Source organism: Hyaena hyaena, unplaced genomic scaffold, assembly GCF_003009895.1.
Source record: "Hyaena hyaena isolate Hyena2069 unplaced genomic scaffold, ASM300989v1 scaffold_471, whole genome shotgun sequence".
In the NCBI taxonomy this organism is placed as follows: domain Eukaryota; kingdom Metazoa; phylum Chordata; class Mammalia; order Carnivora; family Hyaenidae; genus Hyaena; species Hyaena hyaena.
The window spans coordinates 1,208,641-1,233,812 of record NW_024081102.1 but is presented as its reverse complement, the minus strand read 5'-3'; the positions used below and the strand labels follow the sequence as shown (position 1 = coordinate 1,233,812).

The window sequence follows — 25,172 nt, the reverse complement described above, 5'->3', positions numbered from 1 at the left end:
TGGCAGGTTAAGCCCCTTCCCTCTTTCCTGCCTTACAGTGGCCTCAGGCCTGCGGCAGCAACAGAGGAAATGCTTGGAGCCGACCCCCCCACCCACCGCAATGTGCTCCGGGTGGGGGCGGTTTGCACTCAGGTCAGCCAGAAGTAGATTCTTCTCTGTCTCCCCCACCCCGTGCCCTCCCCCGATCCCTGGAATCCTTGAGTTCAAAAAGACCCCTCGGTTCCTTTTGCCAGAGACCATGTTTCCTCGTGCAGTAGGCAGAGACGCACATGTGCTGAACTGCACACCGATTTTTCACGAACGCAGTGATCCCCGGTGTTTCAGGAAACTGTAGAAGGAAGGGGTTTGTGCTCGCGCGGCGGGGGGCCTGTGGGATGGACACACAAATCAGGGAGCATCTTATCGTTCATTTTATTACTCATTTTCCACATAAAAAAAAAAAAAGCCTTGAACTTTCTGTATGATCGGATTGGATCTGGACCGCGGAGACCGGGCTTGCCCTGAGCGTTCGTGTCTGTGGCGCAGGTGAAGGCTGCGGCTCCGCCAAGGGCAGGCAGCAAAGTGCAAGGTCATTTACGCCCTCTGGCTGGTCTGTTCCTTCAAGCTTGCTTCGGAGGGTCTGTGTGACGGCTGATGCTGATAAGGCCCACAAATGCTGTACAGAGGTGGGTGCAGAGCACTTCCGTGGCCGCTGCTGAGAAGGGAGCCAGGGGATTGGAGGCCAGTGTGCAGGGCAGAGGGAGGGCTGAGCAGGGGAGCACAGATCTCTCCTCATACTGACCGCACCCCCTGCCCCTCTCCCCTCATCCCTGTCCTACCATTTCTTCTGGCTCTGAGCCTGCCTAGCATCACTCACTGCAGCCTGAAAAAGACTCCTCTTCCTGAGGCCTCTGAGTGGAAAGCCTAGGACTTTCCTGCCCCTATTCTCTTACTGAGTACGGCTAGACGTGAAGACACTGTACCAAACACCCTGCTTATGTGATCCTATAGACCTTAGCTTCTGCAACAGTCATCTTGGGACTTACTCCAGTCCTGACAACATTTAACACTGTCAGCACCACCCCCTCTCCCTTCTGTCCCCCATCGGCAGCCTGCTGCTCCCAGAGGGGACCCAAGAGCACAAGCCAGGCCCTGCATGTGTCCCCAGTGACCCTGACCAGGCATTGCTTGGTCACAGCCATCGGGGCACAGCCCCTTTTGGGCCCCAAGTGGCTTGGGCCTGGGCACTGGCACCTGTTCCTGGCAGCCACGGCGACCACGCCAGCCCATGCTGGGCGGCCCTTCCTGGGCATCAAGTGCACACAGAGAGTTCCCGAAAAGTCTTCAAATCTAGTAAGGACTAAAGTGGGAACAGAGGCTAGGGAAAAAGAGCTGACCCTGGGGGGTGACAGGCAAGCCTCTCCATACACGACCGAATGCCACCTGAGGAGTGGGGCCCGGAGCCGGCCACGGAGGCCTGGAGGCATCGCAGTCATGCTCTCCTCCGAGGACAAATTCAGGAAGAGTCTGGTGGATGTGTTACGGTTTCAACTGTGCCCCCCAAATTCATGCTGTCTTAACTCCCAGTACCTAAGAATGCGACCTTATTTGGAGACAGGGTTTGAAAGAGGTGATCAAGTCACGGTGAGAGCATTCGCGTGGGCCTGGTCCTACACGGCTGCCGCCCTCACACAAGGGAAATCTGGAGATGTGTTTCCAGAGAGAAAGCCACGGACAGGCCAGGAGAGCCCCGCAGCCGACCCTCCTTGCTGCCTCAGTAGGCACTGATTCTGCCAACACCCCGACCTTGGACTCTGGCCTCCACACTGTAAAGGTCTGGCGTCTGAGCTGCCCGGTGACCGTGAGCCGCTCTTCAAAGAAGTCTTGTGGGAATTCGGTCCCACAGCTGGTTCTCCGGGAGGCCGCGGACTCTCCGGAAGCGTGGAAAGGCAGGAGCTGAGCCGACTGCGTACCCGCACTGGTAACATAACCGAGGGCAGTGCTGGTCCAGCCCCGCTGGGCCCCTCCCCCAGGAGCCGAGGGCCCTTCCCCCAGCACCCCTACTTCTCTAACGTCAGACTCCACATGGGCAAACGCAGGTGAAACTGTGGGGGGTTGGTTCTCTCCAAACGAAACCGATGCCCTATTAACCAAGAAAGCAGGAGCCAAGCCCAGCTTAGTGCCGAGATCGGGAAGGGCGGGTGCCTGGAAGAGGGGCCCTCGGCCGTCCGTGCAGGGCGTGTGCACTTGTGAGCACGCGCGCCTCCCCCCTGCGTGCCGGGACAGATCCAGTGGGAAGGACGAGACTGGGAAGCAACATCTGAGTAAACCTGAGCCAAGGCGGCCACGGGCGTGGCTGAGAAAGGCACCCCAAACAGCGGCCTCCCCGAGCAAGCAGCATCCTGGAGTCTGGGGCGAGGGGGCCCAGGGCAGAGGCCGCAGCCCCTCACGGCCCAGAGGCGGGGAAGGCTGGGCTGGAGCAGGGTGAGGGGGCAGGACAGCGCCGGGGGGACGTGGCCAGGGTCAGGCCGCCTTCAGCAGGGCTGAGCTGATGAAGAAGGTGGCTAGGGGTCCCCCACCTCAGGGCCCTACATCCCGCACCCCACAGTTCCTCCTCCAGGGCCCTCTGGACCCCTGCCGTCAGGCCGCCGGGGTCCTTGGGCTGGCCCCGGGTCCCGGGGGGCACGGCTGCCACACACAGCGGCTCCGCGTCCGCACTGGCTGTAGGACGAGCCACCTGCGGGGGTACGGCGACAGGCACTGAGGAGCTGGGGGCGCTCTGCAGCCCCCCGGCGTGTCCCAGGGAGGCATGCACAGCACGGCAGCCGCAAGCTGAGGAGAGGGGCTGCTGGGAAGGGCTGGAGTCCTGCCCAGAAGGTTCTGCCGTGGGGGCATCCGGAGGCAGCTGAGGCGCCGGGCGGAATCTCCTGCAGGAGAGGCCTGGGGCGTCCCCGGCCCTGCAGCCTTCTGCCTGACTGCGCAGGATCTTTGGTTTCGGCCTGGCGGGGCCCTTCTGCCTCCCGTAGGGCAGGTGTCTGTGAGCAGGGCCACTGACCCAGCGAGGTCCCCGGGACAGGGCCCACGGCCAGGAAGCCTGGCACTTCGGCCCAGGGCCCCGAGGCCGCCTCCCCAGCCGATCCACCTGCGTCCTCATGGTGGCCACTTCCTGAGACAGGCCCGCCAGGGCTGCAGCCAGCCGGTCCAGCTTCTCCGAGAGGGCGGCGCCGAGGCTGTGGAGCTCCTGCCGCAGAGAACTTCCACAGGGGCATGGCTGTGGGGGCGCCTGGGGCAAAGCCGGAGGGGTGGCAGCTGCGGGCGGTGGCTCAGGCAGGCCTCTGGGCAGTGGCTTCCCCTGGGTCCTGGCTAAAACCAGAGCAGGGACAGAGTTCTCAGGCTGTCAGAGCCTCCACTCCCCCCACCCAGGGGGCCCCAGCAGCTACTGTAACTGGCACCCTCCCCATCCGCTAAGGCCTGGCTTTAGATGGGACAGAAGGGACTCAGGCTTGAGAACATCAATGCCAGTGCTCATGACATCAAAGGTAGCACATCTCCTGGCCGCTCCCCAAGTTTACGTTCTGGATAAACCACAGACTGAGTCTCCAGCTTTCTTAGGACAATGGCCTTCCCACCTTCTAGGAAAAGGTTCTTAGTGCCACAGTTGAGAGCAAATGGCATCCCAGACCACCTACACCTGCCCTAGCACATCAGTGGGCAAGGCCTAGAGAAACCTCAGCAGATAGCATGAGACCAAGGACAATATCTGGGAGGGGGAGGGGCCCAGGAGGGCCAGACCAGCCTGGGACTTGGACGCCTGTAGGGGAGTGGCTAGGGGACTGTGGCGGTACCCGGTGCTGATGGTCGTCAGCACATCCATCCTGACCTTCCCCCTCCCCATTCAGAAGTTGGAGTTCTAGAACTTTAGGTCTTAAATTACTTAAAAAAAAAATCAGCTCATCCTCCACCCTAAGGCCCCTTAGGTCTCCACCCCAGGCAACCCGCCTAGAAAGCCCTGTTACCACCCGGACTGGTGGGGCAGACCTGCTGTCCCCCACTTATCCGCACCCCAGCCCAGCTCTGCCCCCTCATTAGCCCCTCCAGGCTCCAAATGGAGGCGGAAGTGACTATGAGCTGCCCGGTCAGGTTCTTCAGGAAGGATCTAAGCTGAGGGCTGGGATGTCACCACTGCCTCAGTCCGAGGGAGAGGCCGTGGGCCTGGCAACCTTAGGCCAGCTCTTAAAAGAGCTGCTCCTCCAGAGCGGCGGAGCCTCAAGCCAGCGAAAGAGCCCCAACCGAGGTGCTGGTGCGGGGGTCTCAGCGCATCCGCTACAGTGAGACGGAGCGCCAGGCCCTCCCTCGTATGAGGAGGAGCTTCCTCAAGGTTAGGTGTGATACAGAATCATATCTCTTGGGACATCCTTGGCCAGATCGTGCAACATTACTGGGCCTCAGTTTCCACGTCAACCCCTGCCCACCCCGTGCCTACAGGGCTCCTGACGACCTGAGGGGCGGGGAAGCCACCGATTCACCTGCAATACTCGGTCTTCCATTTCCAGGCCCCAAGCCTCTGGATTCTTCACCGACCCTGGGCTTCCAGGACAGGAGGCCGTGGGCTGATCCAAGGGGCGGGCAGGGCCCTGCGCTGGGCCTTTTCTCCAGCTGAGGGGCAGGGCAGGGGCTCACAGCTGCCCCTGTAGAAAGAGCACAGAGCACCCAGGTCGTGGATACATATCATTTTGCAGGAGTCCTTCTGGCACGCGGGTATTTTGGACATGGCCTAAAAACAACTGAACTTTCAACTTTCAAACAATGGTTAAATGAGATACAAGCTGGATGTGTGGGGCCCGTCAGGGAGTCCGGCTCTGTTGAACAGCCCACTGGGGCACGTGTGATGAGGACGGACTGGATCAGTTCTGGAGTCTTCTGCAGCTAGGGCCTGGCCCCTCCAGCTCTACCACGATGAGGAGGCCAGAGAAAGCTGATGGAAAAGGTGGAGATTGGCAGGCACTCCCCACCCCCACCCCCACCCCCTGTAAGACTCCTCCAGGAACACGCTGGGGGTGCCCTGTGGGCCACAGGAAGCTGGTCTGTGACCAGCCCACACTGCCGCGCCCCACTAGGCCCACTGAGTAGTGGGGAATGCAGGTACAGCCTGGCCAGAAGCCCGTGTAGAGCTGCTGGCCTGAGCTGGGGGAGAGCTCCCTTCCCCGACCGCTTACCCCACCCCTACCTCCTCCAGCGCTGCCCAGGGGACCAGGCTGGCCCGGGATTTCCGAGTACACTTCTCTCCAGGGTAACTGGGACCTGCCTCCTGTTTTCTCTTCGGTTTTGCCTGCTGGGAGCAAACACTGGGTCAGGCCTGGACCGAGAGGCGAGGCGGTCTGCAAGGGCACACAGGTTTCCCAAAATTCTTGACCGCACAACCTCAAAGTTCTCCCAGGGGGAAGAATCTCACTGTTGACACCATGTTTATTATCAAATTTTGAAAGTGCAGACGACTATCATCATCATCACACGTACACACCCATGTATGGACATGCAGCCTGAGAGCCTGGCTCTGGGCTTCTGATCGCTGAGCCGTCCACCCGCCTCAGATACACACGCTGCCAGCTGCACAACACGGAGACTAGCAATCCCTCCTGACCCATGAATGTCTGGCTTTCAGAAGGCCCAGGGTCACTTAGCTTTAGGTAACTTGCCTCTTGAGCGTGCCCGCTTCTCCCTTCCTGGGCCCTAATTCCCGCTCCGGTGTGTGAAGCAAGAACCTGACAAAGCCAGTCACCCTGCCCTTGAGCCAAATAAAGGCAGAGCCCCAGGTCTGCACACTGTTCTCTATACCTGCGGCCACACTGTGTGCCCCTCAGGCTTGCTGTGCACCCTGCAGGGCCTGGGAATAATAAATCCTGTCCCTCCAAGTTCCCTGGTTTTTGCTGACATGCATCCTATGACAGAAAAACCACAAGGGATAGGCCCGGTGGGTAAACGTCCATGGGGCTGCCTACGAGCAGGGGCTGGGCAAGCGAGCGCCTCAGGCTTCCTCGCTGAGAGCGGCACTACGGATAGGCTGGGACCAACAGAGCACTATGTGTACACGCAGACGTTATCAGTGCATGTGCTGTGCGTATATTATATGCATGGAATGTATATGTATTAAGTTCACTGCCAGGCTTCCTAATTAAACACACCTGTGCCCTACATCCTCTCTCAGACACACCTCTCAACTTAAGGGGACTCAAGCATGATTCAAGTAGAGAACTTTCTGGCAAGAGTAGGGCAAATGTGGGGATCCAGGCTCTGCTCTCAGGAGACCCTGGGCTCACCTGCACGGAGGCCACAGGGGGCTCCGGGCTCTGCTCTCCGTGGGCCTTCACCGGGGCTGCCACCAGCATGGGTGCCGCCTCCAGGCCGTGGGGACAGGGGGCCAGGACCCCTGTAGCTCGGAAGGCGGTCCCTCTCTGGCAACACAAGCAAAGCTGGTGTCAGAGCGGAAGCTGCAGCCAGGGGGACCTGGCTCCCTGGCCTCTTCTCGTCCCCACGAGCTCACCCTGTGGGAGCAGCTGCCAGAGCTCTTCTCCTTCCGAGCTGCTGATGCTGGAGCTGGAGCCGGGGCCGGGGCCGGGGCTGGAGCCGGGGCTGGGGCCAGGGCCAGGGCCTGCCAAGCAGGCGAAGCGCAAGGGCCTCCCGGGCAAGATCCCCTTCAGGGAGTTCTCCAGGCAATGGAGCGGGGAGGGCTTCGTGGCCGCCCCTGCGCAAGGACAACAGAAGAACATTCAGGAGGACCCTCTGCCTTAGTGAGCGGGTGTGCAGCGCTGACCCCCTCTGGCTCAGCCGACAGCCCCCCGCAAGCTCTGGTAGACCCTGAACAGCTCCCACTCCTGCTGCGAGGTGGAGAGAAGCGAGGCCAAGCCTGGCCGGGCTGCTCCGGAAAGCTAGCAGGGGAACCTTCCTGAAGTCGCATGTCCCTGCTTCCAGCCAGGCCCGCACCTACCTGCACCCCACTCAGGACCAGTGGTCCAGAGCAGAGGGTCAGTGACGTCCACAGGAAGCCCCCCAAAGCCAGTTCTTTTCTGCTGGGAATATTTAGAAACGCCACGTGACGCCCAACAAATCAGACCCTGTGGCCGGGCCTGGCAGGAACGCCGCTGTCAGTGCAGAGGAGCAGCGGCGCGGAGGAGGGGGACCCCCCTCCCCTGCTTGGCCCCAGGCAACGGCCATGATAAAGGAAATGACCAGTCCTCTCCCAGAGAAACCCGATGGCTGCATAAAAACTGTTCTCCCTCTTCCGTTCAACAACCTGGTCGCCATCTCCCTTCGGTGCACTGAGGATGCTCCGGCCGCAGCCTCCGGGGGGCCCACCCGCTCCAGCACACAGCCCGTGGTGTGGAGCGTGCAGGCAGCGCGATGGGCAGGAGACGGAAGGAACAGAGGGGAGGGAAGGGGAAATCTAGTCCCTCGCGGAGGATTTATCTGGAGGGACGAGCTGCCACTAAACACGGGGGAGATGTCCGCTCACCATCTTGGAGCCACCTCCACGGTCCCGGCCTGGTGGCCCCATGGTCTCTGAGCCCTCGCTGGTAGCAGACGGGGACACTGCTAGAGGTCAGCGCCTGTGGGCTGGCCAGCCGGAAGCTCCTTGTGGGTGTCTCCCCCTGCCTCTGCCCCAGATGGGGGGGCTCACAGGCCTCGCCCCTCAGTCCTGTTTCAGTGAGAAGCCAAAAGGCCTGTCAGCCCCGTGGGGCACTGAGGCAAGGAAGCTCCTGGGCAGAGAGCAGCTTCTGCCACTGTGGGCGTCTCGGGCACATGAGCTCAGGGGTGGGGCACACACCCGGCCTACAGATGTTCCCGGGAGCCGCCCAAATCTTCCAGGACCGTTTCATCCCCAGACCCAGCCACCTGGGCTCCCGCGGGCCCACAGCTCAGCGACTGTGCTGGACACCAAGGCGGGCGGGGCCGACAGTCAGGACAGGAAGATCGGGCCTAGAACCGGAACAGCACCCGGTGGGGCTAGGTATCCTGCCCCGACCGCGCCCCCCACTCAGATCCTGCAGCTCTGCGGCCTCGCACAAGCCTCTGCCCGGGCCGTCTGCTCGGGGCTGGGTGTGGGCCTGCGGGCCACGTGGGGAGGCAGGCTGGGGATGGTACGTGGGAGTCGCCTCGTCCTGCTCTCGGACACCGGGGCGGCCGTGCCTTACCGTCCTTGTCTGCCGTCCAGTTCTTGGGCTCCGCTCTCTGTGGCCCCCTGTCCCCCGCGGAGGACCGGGACGAAGCTGACTGCGGCCTGGGCACAGGTATCTCTCGGAGACAGTTCTCCAGGCCCTGGAGCGGGGAGCTTCCCACCGGGCTTCCTGCGAAAACCCAACATTTGCAATCCTGGATGGTCAGAGCTCAGTCTCTGCGAACCCCGGGAGCCTGGCCGTGCCCTTGCGTGCGGGGCAGCTGGGGCCCCGGGAGGCGGCACAGAGTGCTGGGCCTGTCACGCCAGGCACCTGGTCCCAAACACGTCGGTCACGGCTCTGGGCTGGCCCAGGAAGAGGCCAAGCTGCCTAAGCCAGGACACGAGCCACAGGCGGAGGCTGGGCTCCCTCCGATACCCTGCTCTGCCCGTGCGAGAGATACCACCATCTACCTGGCCCACAGCCAGCCCTGAGGACCGAACGCCGTGAGGCTCCCTCCACTAAGAAGAGGAAAACTCATGCCCTTGCCTCTGGACATGATGCAGCAGGTTGAGAAGGCCAGCGCCAGAGCAGTCACAACTTGGGAATAAACCAAACACACTGAGAATATCACATTTTGGGTGCCGGAGCTGGGCAAGCAGCGGGAAGCAGATGGACCAAAAGCCCAGAAAAGGAAAGGCCCTTCCTACGGGAGCTGACGTCGTGGCCACGCTCTTCCCTGCAGGAGAGCTCTTCTTCGCGGAGAGCTCTGGGCTGCCACGTGGTGCTGGAATGGCCAAATTCAACCACAGTAGCCCCGAATCCAGTTCTCCTAAGTTCCAGAGCAACAGAGGAGCTGCGGGGCACAGCTGGGCTGGAAGCTTCTAAAAAGTGGCTCAGACTCTCCTGCAGTTTGGGCTTCTTAGAAGACAAAGTGCACCAGGAAACGCCGCCCAAACAGGCAACGCACTGAGCCCTGTGACGGACACTGTGCGGCGGCTCAGAGGAACGGGGTGCTCCCAGTGTCCAAGAAACATGCCGAGGAAGTTCAGGAAGGTGCCAAAGGCCAACAGTAAAACAAAACACGGGGCGGGGGAGCTGTGTAGAGCACGCTGCCACGTGCACGAGGGTGCGAGCAGCGGGGCCACGCAGAGGACGACCCTGCAGGCGAGACCTCACAGCAGTGGTGACCCAGGAGGGCAGGGGACAGGGAGACACGGTCTCTCCCACACAACCTGTCTTAGCTTTGGAACAAAACCCTGTGATCGCCCATTAAAAACTAAAAAAGAGAAGGAGGCTGCACGTGGGGAGGAAAAAGCCCCCACCCCAGCGGCTGACCGTGGTGGGATGTGGGAACCGGGTGCATGGGCACTGGCCCCCAGGGGTGCTCTGCGGGCCCCAGCAAGCCTGGCGCGAGGTCCTGGGGCAGCTCCAGGCTTTCCACAGACGACACGCGAGGTGAGCAATGGGGGACCGAGTGTCTGCAGACAGGGCAGCGCTTGGACTGTTCGAGTGGGGAAAAGGTCAAGAGGGGACCCCACAGAGTCCTGCAAGGTTCCAAAGGGGTGTGACAGCCCACCGTGGGTGCCGCCCTCCCTGCAGGGGACCCGGAGAGACGCAGGTCACCACAGATACTCCTTAAGGTGACTTTACATGAACCTGAACCTCACAACCTTCTTTCCTAAGTCGGAGGTCAATTTGATATTACAGGCATTTCTCTGTGGCTGGGGTAAGGGAGAATTTGACACTAAAGGAGCCCTTTTCTATTTTTCTAGAGACCTTAGACTTTGCCTTGCCCCTTCTGAGCCTAGTCATTAAAACGGATACTCTCCTCCTCACCCCCCTCCCCGCCTACAATAAGTCCCGTGTTTGCTCCTGCCTCAACACCCCCAGCTCTGCTCCAGACACGGGGCAGGGCAGCTGGGCTCGGGTGGGCTGGGGGGCTGCGCATCCTCTCCCAGGACTGACTCCCGGCCGCAGGCCTGCCGGCTCACCTTTTCCAGGCTGACGCCCCTGGCTGCCCCCTGGGCTCTGGAAATCCAGGTCCCCATCGGTGCTGCTGGATGAGGAGAAGCTGGTAGGGGTGCTGTAGGGCCCTGAGGGGAGGGCAGGGCTGCCTCTCACACAGCCCTGAAGACTCAGAGCCAGAAGAGGCCCCACGGCCACCTCTGCAGGAAACAGCACAGCTGACATCATGAGAAAGCCACTGGCTAAGAGGTTCCCCGGGCCCTGGGTGGACACCCAGGAGACTGACCCCAAAGGGTCTCCCACAAGGGTCTCCCTGTAGGTTGGGGGCTTGAGGCTCTGGTTAAAAGACCCACGTGAAGCCAACTGTTGGTTTCCTGGGACTAGAAAGCAAGCCAGAGCTCTTGGGGGGGGAGCGGGCGAGGTGTGGTATGCAGGAAGAGCTGAACTGGTGCCCACCAAGTTCAGGAACCGCCTGGGGGCAGGCCTGAGTATGGGGGCTGGAGAAGGGCAACGTGCCTCACGGCCCAGGAGGAGCGGGGTACCAAACGACGTCCTCAGCGTCCCCCTGTGCCGCGCACAGGGACAAATGCCACCCTGGGCCCAGGGCCCCGTCTACCTTCACCGTGTGGTCTGCGGGGCTGCGGCTCGGGCCTCTGAGCCCCAGGTTCTCCTGGCGGCGGGCTCCGCGATCCAGAGGTGGCCGGCGGCTGGGGAGGTAACGACCCGCTCAGGGGAATGCCCTTCAGACAGGCCTCCAGGGCTTCCAGAGGTGAGCTCGAGGCACTGCCGGCTGGGACAGGGGACATGGCCCTGTCACCATCTCGGGCACATTCCCCTGACCCGGCCCCAGGCTGGCTGCCCCAACCCGCCTTTTGCAGGGGTGACAAGTCCTGCACCGGGCAGGGAGGCATGCCAGGCAGGCCCCCAGTGGGGGGACTCTGATTAGCTCTCTGTCCCTACAGGGGAAGGACACGATCTGGTACAGGGGAAGGGTGGAGAGACCCCACGTACACAGGGGCCAGCTTCCTGATGGGCAGGGGATCACTGCAAAACAGAAGTCCTTACAACGGAAGCCTCCTGGGCGAGTGCTCGGATTGAGGAGGATGTGGGTTCAGAGAGAGGGGTCACTGCCATGTCACCCCCCGTGGGCTGGACCCACTCCCTCCCCCATGGGCGGGCAGAACCTCGCTGGTGGGGCTGGGAATCCCACTGGGGAGGACTCGAGCAGACGCCCCCAGGCCTCACCTTGAGCTCCGGGGCCCCAGCTGGGCACCTGGACCCCTCTGGTCTCTCCACTCCCCTGGCTGCCAGCAGCAGAGGGGCTGTGGGCCCACCTGCTGAGCTGACAGGATGCAGGCACCGGGGGGCTCTGGGCCCAGCAGTCCTCCATCTTCACCGCAGAGAGCACGCTGCCAGCTCCCGGACCAGGGCCGGGGGGAGGGCGCTGGACGGGTCCGGGCGCTGTGGGAAGCCCCCATGAGGCCTTTGTAGGCGTGGGATGGGGCTCCCAAGGCCCCTGGCCTCTACAGCAGTCTCTGGCTCCAAGGCGGTCACTCCTCATGGACTGACATGGACTGACTCACGCCCCCATCTTGTCCCTGAACCCCCTGGGGTGCCTCCAGAGGTTTCTACTGAGGGAAGCCACATCAGCCTCCTCTGGCAGCACCGGATCAGGGTCTTTACTCCAAGGCCAGCAAGCCGGTCTCGATTCGACTTTCTCAACAGTCTGAGAAGCTCCCAAGGACCAGCGAGCTACAGTGTGTGGAAACGCTACCCCAGCCCACGTGAACACGACGGGAATGCTCAGTTCAAAAGGATGCCCCAAGTGCCTCCTGGGCCAGAGCCGTATCTTCTGTTCTCAGCCTCCTCCCCTCCCTAGGCTCCCTTCCTCCCTTCTGGAACTTTCAGCCTGACTCTAACAGCCATGCTGGACAGTGATCGTGGGCTGATGAAGCACCTCCGACATGCCAAGCTCTGTTTACAAGGACGGTCCCCAACATGTGGCGGCCCAACCTACACGCGGAGGCGAGGGCCCGAGGGCCTGGGGGAAGGGAAATGGAAGGCGCCCCAGGGCCCTCCCTGCCCGGCCAGTGGCCTTTACCTGCAGAACTCCTCTGGCAGTGCCCCGGATCCCTCCGCACACTGGAGGGGCTGGGGCGCCCGTGCGGGGTCTCAGGGAGCTCCTTCAGACAGTTCAGCAGACCCTGGAGGGGGCAGTCCCCGGAAGCCGCCTCTGTCTTCACTGCAGGGAAGAGGAACATACTTTTGCCCTGAGCCCAGTCATGACACACAGCAAAAAAGCAGCCAATCCAGGTGAGCAGTTAAAAGGGTTCAGGGCCCGGGATCTGGAAATGTGGGTCTTCTTGCAACTCCTTCAGATCTGCACGGGCCGCTGTCTTCTTGGTGCTCGGTTTAAAAATGCCCATCTCCACAGCTCCCTGAAGCAGCCGGCCGTACACGGGTGCCAGCGGAAGGAAGCGAGCTGACGGGCTGCGACCTGCATGTGGCCCCCTGGCCCCCGAGCGGACCTCACGTCCCAGGAGCAAGCGTCTCGCAAGCAAACACAAGTCCTTCACTGTACCTGAGCCCTTGAAGGTGGGAACAATCGTCCCCTTTTACAGATGGGGAAGCCAAAGCTCAAAGGCTTCAGGAGCCTGTCACAGTCTTCACCACTAACAGGGGTCAGAGTCCGGGACGCTGCTCCCGCCCCCACCACGCCACCCCGAGCCCCCAGAAACCCCCACTTAGTGTCAGCAGGAAATGACAGTGAGCGGCCCTCCTCAGAGGTCCCGAGGTCCCATGTTAGGACGCACAAAAACCACAAGGGGGTCCAGGGCAAAGTCTGTTTTTGAGTTTCCTGTAAGAGCTGACCGAATGCCATTCTCCTGAGGGAGCCGCAGGCTCCAGAAGGAGGCCAGTGATGACCGTGGAGCTGCCATGCTGGGAACGGCCCTTTGGGAAGACACTGTATTTACAGAGAAAGGCAGCTCAGGGGTTCCAGAAACCTTGGCCTGAGGAGACAGGTCCCTGGGGGACTCACCTCCCCAGGGCGGGCTCCCAGGCCCCAGCTCTGCTCTGGGCAGCTGAGCGGTGTCCCGGCCGGGGAGAGCAGGTAGCGAGCATGGGGACGCCTCAGGGTGCTGGGGCCCAGGCACCAGGATCTCCTTCAGGCAGTTGATAAGGCCTTGCAAGGGGCTGTTCCCAGGAGAGCTTCCCATGGCACCTGCAAGATCAGCCAAGGTCAGTGCAGCCCTGACAGGGGCGGCTCTGGGACCTTCAGAAGGTCCGATGTCCCTCCTGTGTGAACAGGGCCAACACCTGCCGCCTGACATGCCTGTGTGAGCCAAACCCTACACACGTTTGTGTGTGCCTCCATCTCCCTTCCCTGCTCAGCTCCAGGGCAGACCCCACCCTCCGCAAAGCCAGCCTCTCACCTGTCCCCGTGGTCCCTCTCTCCTGTTTCCTGGGGCCCTTCTTCCTGCTGGGGCTACAGGTGGGAGGGCTGGGCTCCCCCCCTGGGGCTTCTGGGCCTTCCTTGTCTGTGGGTCTTGATTTGTCAGCAGTTTCTGTTGCAGGAGAAACAGAAAGGTCTTTGTAGCCCTGGCTCCTGAGGAACCGCCCCAGACTGGTCCCCACAGAGGACAGACCCCTCGGCCCCTCAAGTCCCTGGGGGGCAGCCAAGTACTGGAAGCCTGGATTTGCGTCAGGGCCAGCCCCTGTGGGCCTGTCCTAGGAGTCTGTCCCTGTTTCCTTCCAGTGTCATTATAAGCACCGACACGGCTTGCTCTGAATAACCCGAGCGCCCCCAATTCCAGCCTCTGACTTTGGCCCAGTAAGTCGCTCCGGCAGCTTTGACACGCAGGGCCCAATCTTGCACTTGTGCTTCTCAAGTCTGAGCACGTGGACCCCCAGAGCAAATCTGCCAGACGACACCTAAAATCACCGGCTACATGGGGTCTGTTTTTCAAGAGTGTCAATGTTAGTCCACCTTCATTTAAATATTTCATTTAAAATATTTGAAATAAAAAAGATACTTGGACAAATGCAAAATTTGCAAGAATTTCTAAAACTACAATGAGATGCCAGAAAAATTCTAGTGGTGACCCTCGCCCTCCTCTGCTCTCAGGGGGGAAGGTCTGAGACTCGGAGCAGGGGCGCACAGGCCTGCCCCTTGCCGACGGGCCTGCATGTTAGACGCTGCCCTCAGCTGGCCATGATGAGCATACAGTGGTCTGAAGCGGGGCCAGGACAGAGGCTGCTCAGGGACTGAGCACCACACCTGCTCTTTGGTCTATAGACAGGGGGCTCTCATCCTGTTCTCTGGGGAGGCTGCCCCCTTAACAACAAGGGAAACTGAGCCCTAGAGATAACAAAGAGGGTACAGAGTCCAGCTCCCTGCCCCTGCTGGCCCATACTCACTGATGGGGAGGGGGCTCCCCTGTCCCCTGGCTCCAGGAAGGCCCCTGGACAATGAGCTGCTGCTAGTCGTGGTGGCCAGGCTGGACCAGCCCGTAGACGTGTCTGGAAGGCAGCTGAGCAGGCCTCGGAGAGGGCAAGTCTCCACGGTCACAGCTGCTATTGGGGAGGAAGGAGACAACACCGGAAGCTAAGCCCAGCAGTGGGTACAATGCCCCTGACACTGCCCTATCTAGACCCTTCCTTGCCGTGTTCCGTTAACAATGACCCAGATGTCAGTGTCCTCTGCACTGTCATTCCTGGGCTCTGACATACAGATACACAACCACAGTCTTGTTCCCATAAGATCCTCCCCCCCCCTCCGCCGCCCCGTTTTTGGTTTCACTTACTATCCACCGAGCAGGCTCAAAGGCCAGGACTGGTGGGGACAGACAGGGCCGTCAGGGTGTGGCTGAAGCCATGTAGTGACCGCCATGAGGAAAGACAGGGGCCGCCATCTCACCAACCACCCACGCCTTTTTGGGGGCAGATGTGCTCCCGGGGCTTGTGAGCCGGGCGACTCCACCTAGGGGCCGGCGGGGACTGGGCAGCACACGGCGAGCAGAGGCCGCTGTCCGACTCACCCTTGGGGCTCGCCCGCTCCCCGTCCAGGCCCACTCCCCCGCTCTCGCTCTCGGGGCTGATCTCTCCAAACAGGAACTCCGGAATCTCCTTCACTAGCTGCACCAGGGCAGTGAGGTGTAGGCTGTGCGGGGGCGCTCCTCCTGCCGGAGAGGCCACAGTGAACCCCCCACCCTCTGTCAGCTCCACACTCACGCGTCTCTGCACGATGACAAACCGCATCTCAGGTCACCCTCCTACCACGTGAGTAGCAGCAGAGGAGAGACTTATGTCCCAGAAGTAGAAGGATCTGCCCCGGCAAAGCCAGGACTTGGGGCTGGGGACTTGGGGTACTGTTGCTCGGTACCTGGTACTTCTCTGAGGGGAGTGCCAAGGACGGCTGCATCTCCCCCCCCCCCCCCCCGGCCACCACCAGCCAGGCGCTCTGCCCTTCCTGGCACCTGTAACCTCGTGGCCACACCCACTGTCTGAGGTCTGCAGACATCAGTCCTGTGGCACACCCTTGGTGGCAGCACCCTCGGGGGCTGCAGGCTGGCTGTGTGGCCGGTGGTGGGAAGGGGGCTTGAGTAGGTCTCCAAGGGTGCCCCCCTTCCTAGCACCGCACACAATGCGCTACTGTGTGCCAGGTTCCCAGACCGGGGGGGGGGGGGGCAAAGGGTGAAAGGTCGCAGAGGGGTTTGGGCGTAGAGCACGGCAAGGGTTGAGGTCCCAGGGGTCCCTGAGGAGTGGAGCCAGGGGATGAGGACCACAGAGCGGAAGGGACAAGAGTGAGTCCCCCCTGGGGCAGGGGGCCTGCCCCTCATCTGCCGGGATGACTCACCCAGGGGGCCTCCGGCCCTGGGAGGCTCCGGCCCCTCACCAGCGCAGCTCCTGCTTTCCATGGCCCGGCTGGGCTCCGCAGGAGACAGGAAGGCAGAGAGGGGGAGCAGCTCGGCTGTCCCTGGGGAAGAAGAGAGGGAGGGACAGCCCCTGGGAATGGAAGCTGGCCTGCACCCGACTACACGCAGTCACGCATCTGTGACCGCCCAAACCCCAAGAACCGCAGGGCCGCCAGGCGCTCAGAGGCCAGCCTGCTAGGAGTTCAGCCGGCTCCGAGCGCCCCAGCCAAATCTCACCCAGAACCCCACTAGAGGTCAGCGAGGCCCCCAGTGGGGCCCCCAGCGAGGCCCCCAGCGAGCCCCCAGTGAGGCCCAAGGCTCCGGAACACCTCCTCCAACTGTTCATTTAGTCCCGGCGTCCCGGGGCGACTCAGGACCTGCCTGGCTCTGGCCCGCGGGGCGGGGCAGGGGTGGGGGGGGGTCCTTACCCAGGGACAGCAGCATCTCGTAGTTCTCCCGCATCACGTCCTGGTACAGCGCCCTCTGCCCCTCCCCCAGCAGCTGCCACTCGTCCTCTGAGAAGCGCACCGCCAGGTCCTGGAAGGCCACGGACACCTGTGGGCACAACCTCAGGGGAGCTGGTGGTTCCCGCCCAGCGATGCTAGGGGGACACCAGGAAATGCGGAGCAGGGAGAGTGCAGCGGGGGGGGGACGTGGGGGCAGGCGAAGGAGAACGGGAATCTGCTCAAGAGACAGTGACGGGGTTTGGACTGTGTGCACGAAGAGGGGGGCTGCAGCCCCCACCCCAGGCCCCCGTGAAGCAGGGTCCTTGCAGATGAGGCTACGCTGAGGTCCTACGGGAGTAGGGTGGGCCCTTAACCCAGTGTGACCGGCGTCCTCATAAAAAGAGGAGAGACACGGTCACGTGGGGAGAGGGCCAGGTGACAACGGAGGCAGAGACAGAAGTGACGCAGCCACAAGCCAAGGAAGGCCTGGAGCCAGACCGGAAGGTGGGAGAGAGGAGGGGCCTCCCCCAGGGCCTTCAGAGGGGGCACGGCCCTGCCCGCACCCTGGTTTGGGACCCGTCACCTCCAGCACAGTGAGAGAATTCCCTTGCTGGGTTAGCTGACTTGTGATCCTTTGTCAACCAGCGTCCCAGAGGAGCCCGTACAGTTTGTGACCCTCAGCCTGGGCCTAAAAAGTCAATTCCAGGCCGGGAAGCCCAGCCAGCCCTAGGCTCACCATGTCCTAACATGAACCACCAGAGGTAATAAGCAAACTTGACCCTGGGCGTGCAAGGACCTGGGATCCTATCGCTACGGCATACAAAACAGTTTATACATAAAACGAATAGTAAGGATGACAACGAATGAGGTACTCGGCTTTCCAGTGGGAATGACCCAACAGTCAGGAATCAAGCAAATAAATGTTTATGTTGCTCCTCCCAGTCCCGCCCCAAGGAAGAGGGGGAGAGAGAAAACCTCAAGCAGCTCGCACGGTCTAGAGGATGCAGACCCACCCTTGCTAAGACAGACAGATGGCTATGTGACCGTGAATGAAGAAAACCAGCAGCCGATGTACCTGGCCTTGAACTTCAGACCCCAAATCTTACGGCCACAGTTCTACAGACCCTCTGGCCTGGCCAGGCAGGACTCTGGTTTCCGGCTATCCTGCCTGAATCCAGGCCTGTGCTGGGCTGAGCCTGCCCTCACTTTCCTGGTCTCACCTGACCTTCAGGACCTCGGCCAGCCACGGTGAATGCCATGGCTGTGACCCACGGCATTCACCGCCAAGCCCATGCAGCTCAGGGGCTCTACACTCTAACAGGAGATGATGTCGCCAAGTCCTTCCAGACCACTGTCCAGGGCTCCCTGCTCCCTCCTCCACACTCCCCCGCTGCAGCCCCCTCCCTGACCTTAGCTCTTTGGGCCTCTGGACTTGGATCCTGGTGCACTGTTATCTGTTCTGCAGAGAAGGGCTCCAAAGAAACCTGGGATCACCCTTGGAGAGCATCCCCTGCTTTGTAAGATAAAAAAACACCTTTTGTCCCGATTTGTTTACAAATAATCATTACATGGGCTTTAAAATGTCCATGAGAGGGGCACCTGGGTGGCTCAGTCGGTTAAGCGTCCGACTTCAGCTCAGGTAATGATCTCACGGTTCGTGGGTTCAAGCCCCACGTTGGGCTCTGTGCTGACGGCTAGCTCAGAGCCTGGAGCATGTCTTTGGATTCTGTGTCTCCCTCTCTCTCTGACCCTCCCCTGCTCATGTTGTCTCTATCTCTCTCTCAAAAATAAATAAAACATTAAAAAAAAAAAAGTTCATGAGACCCCAGATGACCAGTAGGTGATAGGCATGAATTTTAAATTATAGCAAAAATTAACTTTGTGCAAACTAAGCAAACAGAATGTAAATTATGGGAAGGGTCCTTCCTTCTGGTGTAGAAACAGATATTCAACTATTTGTAAAATTATTGAAAAAAATAATATTGAATATTGAATAAAAGCACTCCCAACAAAGCAAAGAAGTTAATCTACTGCCTTGTTGCATCATCTCGAGTCAGTGACTTTAAAACCATCACTGCTACCAACTCTCTGCATTGTCGCATGGCATGTGCTTCCTACTCTACCCGTCACCCTCGGACAGTGGGCAACGCATGGTCAGAACCACTGTCCCCCACTCCTCTGCTGAACTGGTCGGGACCCCCTCCACACACTCGGCTTCAGGCAGCCTCCCCACTGACTACCTAGCTGCGCTTGGTCCAGAGGTTCCCCACCTCTCTCTCCAGCCCACTGTGCCAGCCAGAAGACTCTCTGGAGCTAATCTCCACCTCTCTGGCCCACACACGGTCGCTCCCTTCCAGGAACACGCTCAGACAGCCTCAAAAATATCTTTCAAAGAGCCATCCCCATCCCCTCCTGGCTTTTGGACATATATGACATAGCCAATGGTAGGGTCTGTGTGTTAACAGCCAGCAGAGCAGGCCTGAGGCCGCCGTCCCTAGAACAGACTGGCCGCAGGCTGGCCCCAGCCAGTGTTGGCAAACTTGGATTTCAGAAGGGTGGTTCGCTGGGTCCGGACCCTTTGCACAGTGTGGTCTGTGCTGAACATTTATCTCCATTCCGGGACTCTGGGATCTTGGTCCGTGCCAGGCGCAAGTGCCTACATGACCAGGCCCCAGTAAAAATCCTGGGCAAGGAGTCTCTCATGCGACGTCCTGGTAGACAAGATTTCTTCTCTTTTCTTTCTTTTTTTAAAAGTAGGCTCCATGCCCAACATGGGGCTTGAACTCACGACTCTGAGATTAAGAGTCGCATGCTCTACCCACTGAGCCAGCCAGGCGCCCCTGGTAGACATTTCACACCTGCTATCACAACTCAGCTGGAAGAATTAAGTGCATCCCGAGTGAGTCCACCGGGAGAAGACTTGAAGCTCACTCCTGGTTTATTCTGGATTTTGTCCCATGTGCCTTCACCCTTTGAATTTTGCTCTGTGTCCTCTCACTGTAAAGAACCACAGGTGCGGCTACAATTCTGTGCTGAGTCCCAGGAATCCTCCTAGTGAATCACTGACTTTTGAGGGGTCGTGGGGACCCCAATACAGGGGCCCGTTATACTTCCTGACCAGACACGAGCACATAAGGGCTCAGAGGATGCCCTGCCTTGTTCTGGCTTAGAAACCCCATTGCTCAGGCCACTTCCTTCCTTCCCAGAGCCCACAGCCCACTGCCTCGCTACACCCTCTGGTCCCTCTGCTCCTCTGGTCCCGGCTATCTCCTCTTCCCTCTCTGCCTCCTAGGCCGAAGGGGGAACCCCAGGGCTGATGGAGCGGGGAGACACCTCAGCCAGAAGGTTCTCATCTGCACAGCAGACCCAGAGCCTCAGACTTGTCCTAACACACCCAGTGTCAGAATGGGCACAAATAGCCTTATTGACTGAACACACGCTTTTGCTTGCACTCTTTGATGACTATGTTTAAACTTATACAGATGCTGTTGTGATGATTATGTGCGTGTCCTTTAAAAGTAATACTGAAAAGGGCGCATGAATGGCTCAGTCGGTTGAATGTCCGACTCTTGATCTTGGCTCAGGTCATGATCTTACGGTTCGTGAGATCAAGCCCCACATCAGGCTCTGCACTGACAGCGTGGAGCCTGTTTGGGATTCTCTCTTTCCCTCTCTCTCTGCCCCTCCCCTGCTCATGCGTATGCTCTCTCTCAAAATAGATAAATAATAAAAACATTTTTTTATCTAAAAAAATGTTTTTTAATGTTTTATTTATTTCTGAGAGAGAGCAAGACAGCGTGAGCAGGGGAGGGTCAGAGAGAGAGGGAGACACAGAATCCGAAGACAGGCTCCAGGCTCTGAGTTAACTGACAGCACAGAGCCTGACGCGGGGCTCAAACCCACAAACCGTAAGATCATGACCGAGCCAAAGTCGGACGCTCAACCGACTGAGCCACCCAGGAGCCCCAAAACATTTTTAAATATTTTATTTTATTTATTTTTTTTTAAATGTTTTATTTATTTCTGAGAGAGAGCAAGACAGCGTGAGCAGGGGAGGGTCAGAGAGAGAGGGAGACACAGAATCCGAAGACAGGCTCCAGGCTCTGAGTTAACTGACAGCACAGAGCCTGACGCGGGGCTCGAACCCACGAACCGTGAGATCATGACCTAAGCGAAAGTCAGACGCTTAACCGACTAAGCCACCCAGGCACCCCTTTTTAAATATTTTAAAGTAACACTGAAAACACTTCTTTTAAAAATACTCGCAAAGACTATAATCTAATGTGCTAAGGATACAACTATGCAGGGTTCAGGGGAGTTTTCAACATTAAAAAGGGGGATCCTAGCCTCAACCAGGTTGGATTCCCCTCCTAATTACCCCATTCCCTCACTACTGTGGCTGAGGAAAGGTGGGGAGGCAGCAGGGAAGGGCCATGCGGTCAGTTATTTCGCTCTTTTAGGCCAGCCATACGAATTTTTCTTAAACTCTCACACTGACCAATACACCAGAGCAAAATAAGCCGTCCCCAGAACTTGGAAACTAGGCACGCCAAGCCCGGCAGGAAAGATGAGCCACCTGGAGAAGGTGGCCAGGCCACGAGGCAGAGGTGAATGAACAGTTTAGGTGCAGGGACCGACATCAGACTCCACACCCGCAAAACAAGAGTTCCACCCAAAACATACCCCCAGGAGGCCAGTAAGAAGAGACAAGGCGGGCTGGTCTCAAGGCTCATTTCTTCTTCACCTTTTGGTAGCTCAACACATTGCTGGCTCAGCAGGTCCAAGTCAGCTCTAGGGAAGGACATGCTGATATCAGCTACTGAGCTATGGAAGGTCCACTTTCTAACAAGACTGCTTCCCCAACCAGGGATGATAGCTGACCCTCTCGCCTTTCCCTCTCTATGGAATGAGGGCCATGATGGGAACTGCAGCCAGCCCCAACATCTCCCCACCTGACGGCGATGGCTGGAGCTCCTTCTCTGCATATGCTAGCTTTCCCCAACACATGCTATCTCACATGTGCACCAGGTACAGCACCCTGCCTAGCTCAGCTCCACGTGTCTCTCCCCGTTACCTCTAACTTTAACACACATGTGCGACAGGCCCTCTGCGGGATGCTAAATGAGATGTGTCTCGCACAGGCTCTGTTCTGCCAAGGACCGGCAGAAGTGTGATCTTTCCAGTTTCAGAGCATTTCAGATCTCTCACTGATTAACAAACAGACTGGCACAGGAATTTGGTTGGACACTGTTACCCCATGTGTGAGGCAAAGGTTCCAAAGCTCCAAGTGGGGAAGGAGCGTGCCAGGTTGGCAGACAACCACAGCGCCAAGTTTAGGACGGGGACCTTTGAGCTGACACTTGGGTGCCCTTTCTGCTGGCTTAGTTGTTGCTATAACCAATGATATTGATAAACCTTAAAAAAACAAAGCATCGAACTTCTCTAATTTTTAAAAATTCTTGGGGCGCCTGGGTGGCTTAGTCGGTTAAGCGTCCGACTTTCGCTTAGGTCATGATCTCGCGGTTCGTGGGTTCGAGCCCCGCGTTGAGCTCTGTGCTGATTGCCAGCTCAGAGCCTGGAGCCTGTTTCAGAGTCTATGTCTCCCTCTTTCTCTGACCCTCCCCTGCTCACGCTGTCTCTCTCTCTCTCTCTCCTAGAAATAAATAAAACATTTTAAAAAAAGAAAAAAAAGAAAAAAAATTCTGATTACCCAATAAAGGTTGCTATGACAGGACCTCGGTACAAATAAATGCTCCTGTAGCTGCTGCTAAACGGCAGAGTCCAAATGGCACTGCTGGGGCCGGAGCGGGGAATATGGGAGTCAGGACTCAGCACAGCCAAGCGACAGTTCTCCTGGGGGGCTAGTTTTCCCAAGGAGTCGGCAGACAAGTTCTCTGTTTAGCAAACTGAGGGAAAAATACTCTGTAACCTCAACTTCTCCCATTGGAAGCTTTTTATAACATGAGGACTGAAAAAACAAAAGGGCTTTTAGGTTCAAATGATTTATAAGTGCTTATAATTAGTGCTGATTTCCCTTGATTTACTGAATCGGGAGTAAGCCCAGAAATCTCCATTTTCACACCTCCCGTGATTCTGACACATTCTCAGCTTAGAATCACAGGGGAGCACTATAGTCTGGTCACAGGCTGGAGTCCTGCCCGGAACCTGCTGGAAATGAAAAGTATGTGGGGGAACAGACCCCTGAAAACAGGCTCGGCCCTCCTTCTTCCTAGGAGCCAGCCATCAAGCATAGTGCGTCTGTGAACTAGAAATCACAGGTCACTGCTGTAGACCTTTAAGGAGGAGGGAATCATGAAATGCTGAGTTCCACCCAAAACAGGGTGGCTCTTCAAATGTCACTTGAATGCCTTCAGTAATGGGTTGCTCACCACATTCCCAGCAGCTAGTCCTATCCACCGGCCCAATCTGGCAGTTCAGAAGTTCTGGACACACAGACGAGGTACAGTATGGGAGTTGGGGCTGGACCTCAGGAGCGAGGCTGCCAGAATTCCCTGCTTTGCTGCTTTCCTTCTTATTAGGCAGGATCTTTCCATCTGATGGCAAGATGCCATAGCTACTTAACCCACTTGGTTCTCGGTGAACTCATTTATAAAATCGGGATCATAATGATCTACAGCCTAGGGATGTTGTAAAGACTAAATGAATTAGTATAGGCAGTGCCTGGACCAAATGCTGGGACGCAGTTAAGTGTCATGATTAGTATTTTAGAGCCAAACCCGTCAGCCTGACGTCCACCTGCCCCTCCAGCTACATAGAATGAGCTCTTCCGCACACACGACTCCTGACCTCGAGTGCCTCTTTATCTCCTGGCTAAATACACCCAACTCTTTAGGCATCTGGAAGGGATGGTTTCCAGGTCTTTCACCTTCTCCTCAAGATTAATTCTTCAGGACAAAGTTCTTATAAAATGGAAATGGGAACTGACTGTGGCCAGAGTACGTGGTTCAAGCAATGGCCTTCTTCTGCCCAAAAAAAGTGGAGGCAAAGTATGGAGTGTGTGTGTGCAAGGGATGCAAACACGTAAGGCACGAAAGAGGGAAACACGCTATTGGCTCGGGGTCTGAACCCACTGTCCTCCACGAGCCCCACCTCACCTCCTCTGTGGCTCTCGAGCCTCCCTCAGGCAGCCAGAAGGAGAAAAGCTTTCTGGATTGACGCAGGATTGTTGTAACTGCGCAGCCTCCTGGCTCACTGCCACCATGCTGGTCCTCCTAAAACATTCCTTCCACCCTGCCTCTAGCCCAACATGAAAACCACAGCGTCGGTGCCCACAGGACCAGTCCATCCTTCCACGGTCCTTCCGGGCCTAGACCCATTCTCCCAGAGTGCCTCGGGCTTGCGTTCCCAGATCGGCCTCTGCGCCCTGCTGCTCCCCACTTATGGGCTGTGCTCACACATCCCTGGGAATTTGGGAGACATATTGGACAGGAAGACAGGAGGCTTTCTCTGTAACTACCCATCTAACTGTCATCTACTGCTCCCCAAAGGCACTGGAGCCACCTTCTCCGCGAAGCTACAAGGTGTGAGGACACATCCTTCCTGGAACAGCAGAAGAACTGGAACTCTCATTTTGTAGAAGAGGAAACTGCGGCATGAGGAGGGGCTAGCACAGGACCAGTGGACATAATCTGAGCAAGAGCGTCCTTGGGCTGCTTATGTGCACAGCCAGAGCCGCGAGGAAGGCTGCCTCTGCTCCCACAACTTCCACTTTTCCTGGCTTCTCCCAAGAGCTTGTGGGCCATTAATGACTGGAGGGTCTGGTACAGTGCGGGCTGTGCCCGGCCACACAGAATGCCCCAGCCACCATCTCAATAACCACCCACCTCCAAACCATGGGTCTACAATTGGTTAAGGTTGACCCAACCTTATGGGCCAAACAAAAATTACAGAACTGGCTGCGGGCGCTCACCCAGAGGAACGTGCGACAATTCCCCACTGGCATCATCACGTTTCCCTGGCACCTTCCCAGCCCCGCACTGCCCAGGCTATGACAGATGGGGCTCTTCCTCCAGCTCTCGAATCTACACGCCATACCTGGTGGATAAAACCTGGGACCTTGTTTCACGCCCCCTCCCCCAAAGGTCCAGGATCCTACCAAGAATAAACGCATCAGATGTACTCATTCCCGAGGCCTTCGTGCCCACAGCTGCCAGTATAACTGGCAATGAAAAGAAGCCACGCCAAGGGGGGGGCGATGCGGACCCAAAGGAACGAGTTTCCAAAGGTGCAGGCAGGCTCCACGTCCAGGGTACTGGGGGGCGAGGACTGGGGAGGGGTTGGAGTCGTCCGAGGAGCTGGACTTCTCGGCATGAAATTCTGCGCCGCAGGCCCGCCTGGCCGAACACAGCCCGACCCCAACGTTGGCGGGTCCCAGGTCTTTGTCCCTCTCCCTCCACCCCCCCACCGGGCCGCACCACGCCGCGCGGAGCCCACTGGCCGAGTTGTCTGTCGGTCCGTCGGTCCTTCCGTCCTTCTGGGTTCGCCTTACCTGGCGCGCCATCCCAGGACTCAACCTCCGCTCTCCGCTTCCGGCGCGGCCCGCGGCACCCGCTCTCCGCCCGCAGACTGTGCCGCGACCCTCGGCGACAGCGGCGACCGAGGTCAATGCGGATGGAAGCAGGGCTGGGGGTCTCGGGCAGTGGGCGAGAGGCGAGGCTGGGCACGCCCGGGCCGCCCGGCGCCCCCCACTCCGA

At 58.8% G+C, this 25,172-nt stretch overlaps 1 protein-coding gene across 3 annotated transcripts; it reads right to left on the bottom strand.

Moving 5' to 3' along the window:
* Positions 1-410: 410 nt before the first annotated feature.
* KRBA1 (KRAB-A domain containing 1) lies at positions 411-25,172 on the bottom strand. Of its 3 annotated transcripts, none has more exons than XM_039253912.1 (18): positions 24,968-25,172; positions 16,441-16,567; positions 15,955-16,074; positions 15,137-15,277; positions 14,517-14,672; positions 13,532-13,663; positions 13,138-13,320; positions 12,199-12,339; positions 11,343-11,558; positions 10,714-10,887; positions 10,124-10,297; positions 8,169-8,321; positions 7,490-7,672; positions 6,521-6,721; positions 6,297-6,431; positions 5,207-5,311; positions 4,506-4,667; positions 411-3,342 (listed from the first exon to the last, which is right to left on the bottom strand). In XM_039253912.1, the coding sequence occupies exons 1-18, from the start codon at positions 24,977-24,979 to the stop codon at positions 2,426-2,428; spliced, it is 3,432 nt and encodes a 1,143-aa protein (XP_039109843.1). In that variant the 5' UTR covers positions 24,980-25,172; the 3' UTR covers positions 411-2,425. The 3 variants fall into 3 exon arrangements, with proteins under 3 accessions (XP_039109843.1, XP_039109844.1, XP_039109845.1); XM_039253913.1 differs by having other exon boundaries at positions 14,517-14,669; XM_039253914.1 differs by lacking the exon at positions 24,968-25,172 and adding an exon at positions 21,142-21,180.

Excerpts from the sequence above, each read along its gene's own strand:
- KRBA1 (XM_039253912.1), bottom strand. Across the intron at positions 13,321-13,531 it reads GAGAGGGACCACGGGGACAG|GTGCCATGGGAAGCTCTCCT; the intron begins GTGAGAGGCTGG and ends CTGATCTTGCAG. Across the intron at positions 10,888-11,342 it reads CTGGGGCCCCGGAGCTCAAG|CCGGCAGTGCCTCGAGCTCA; the intron begins GTGAGGCCTGGG and ends CCCCTGTCCCAG.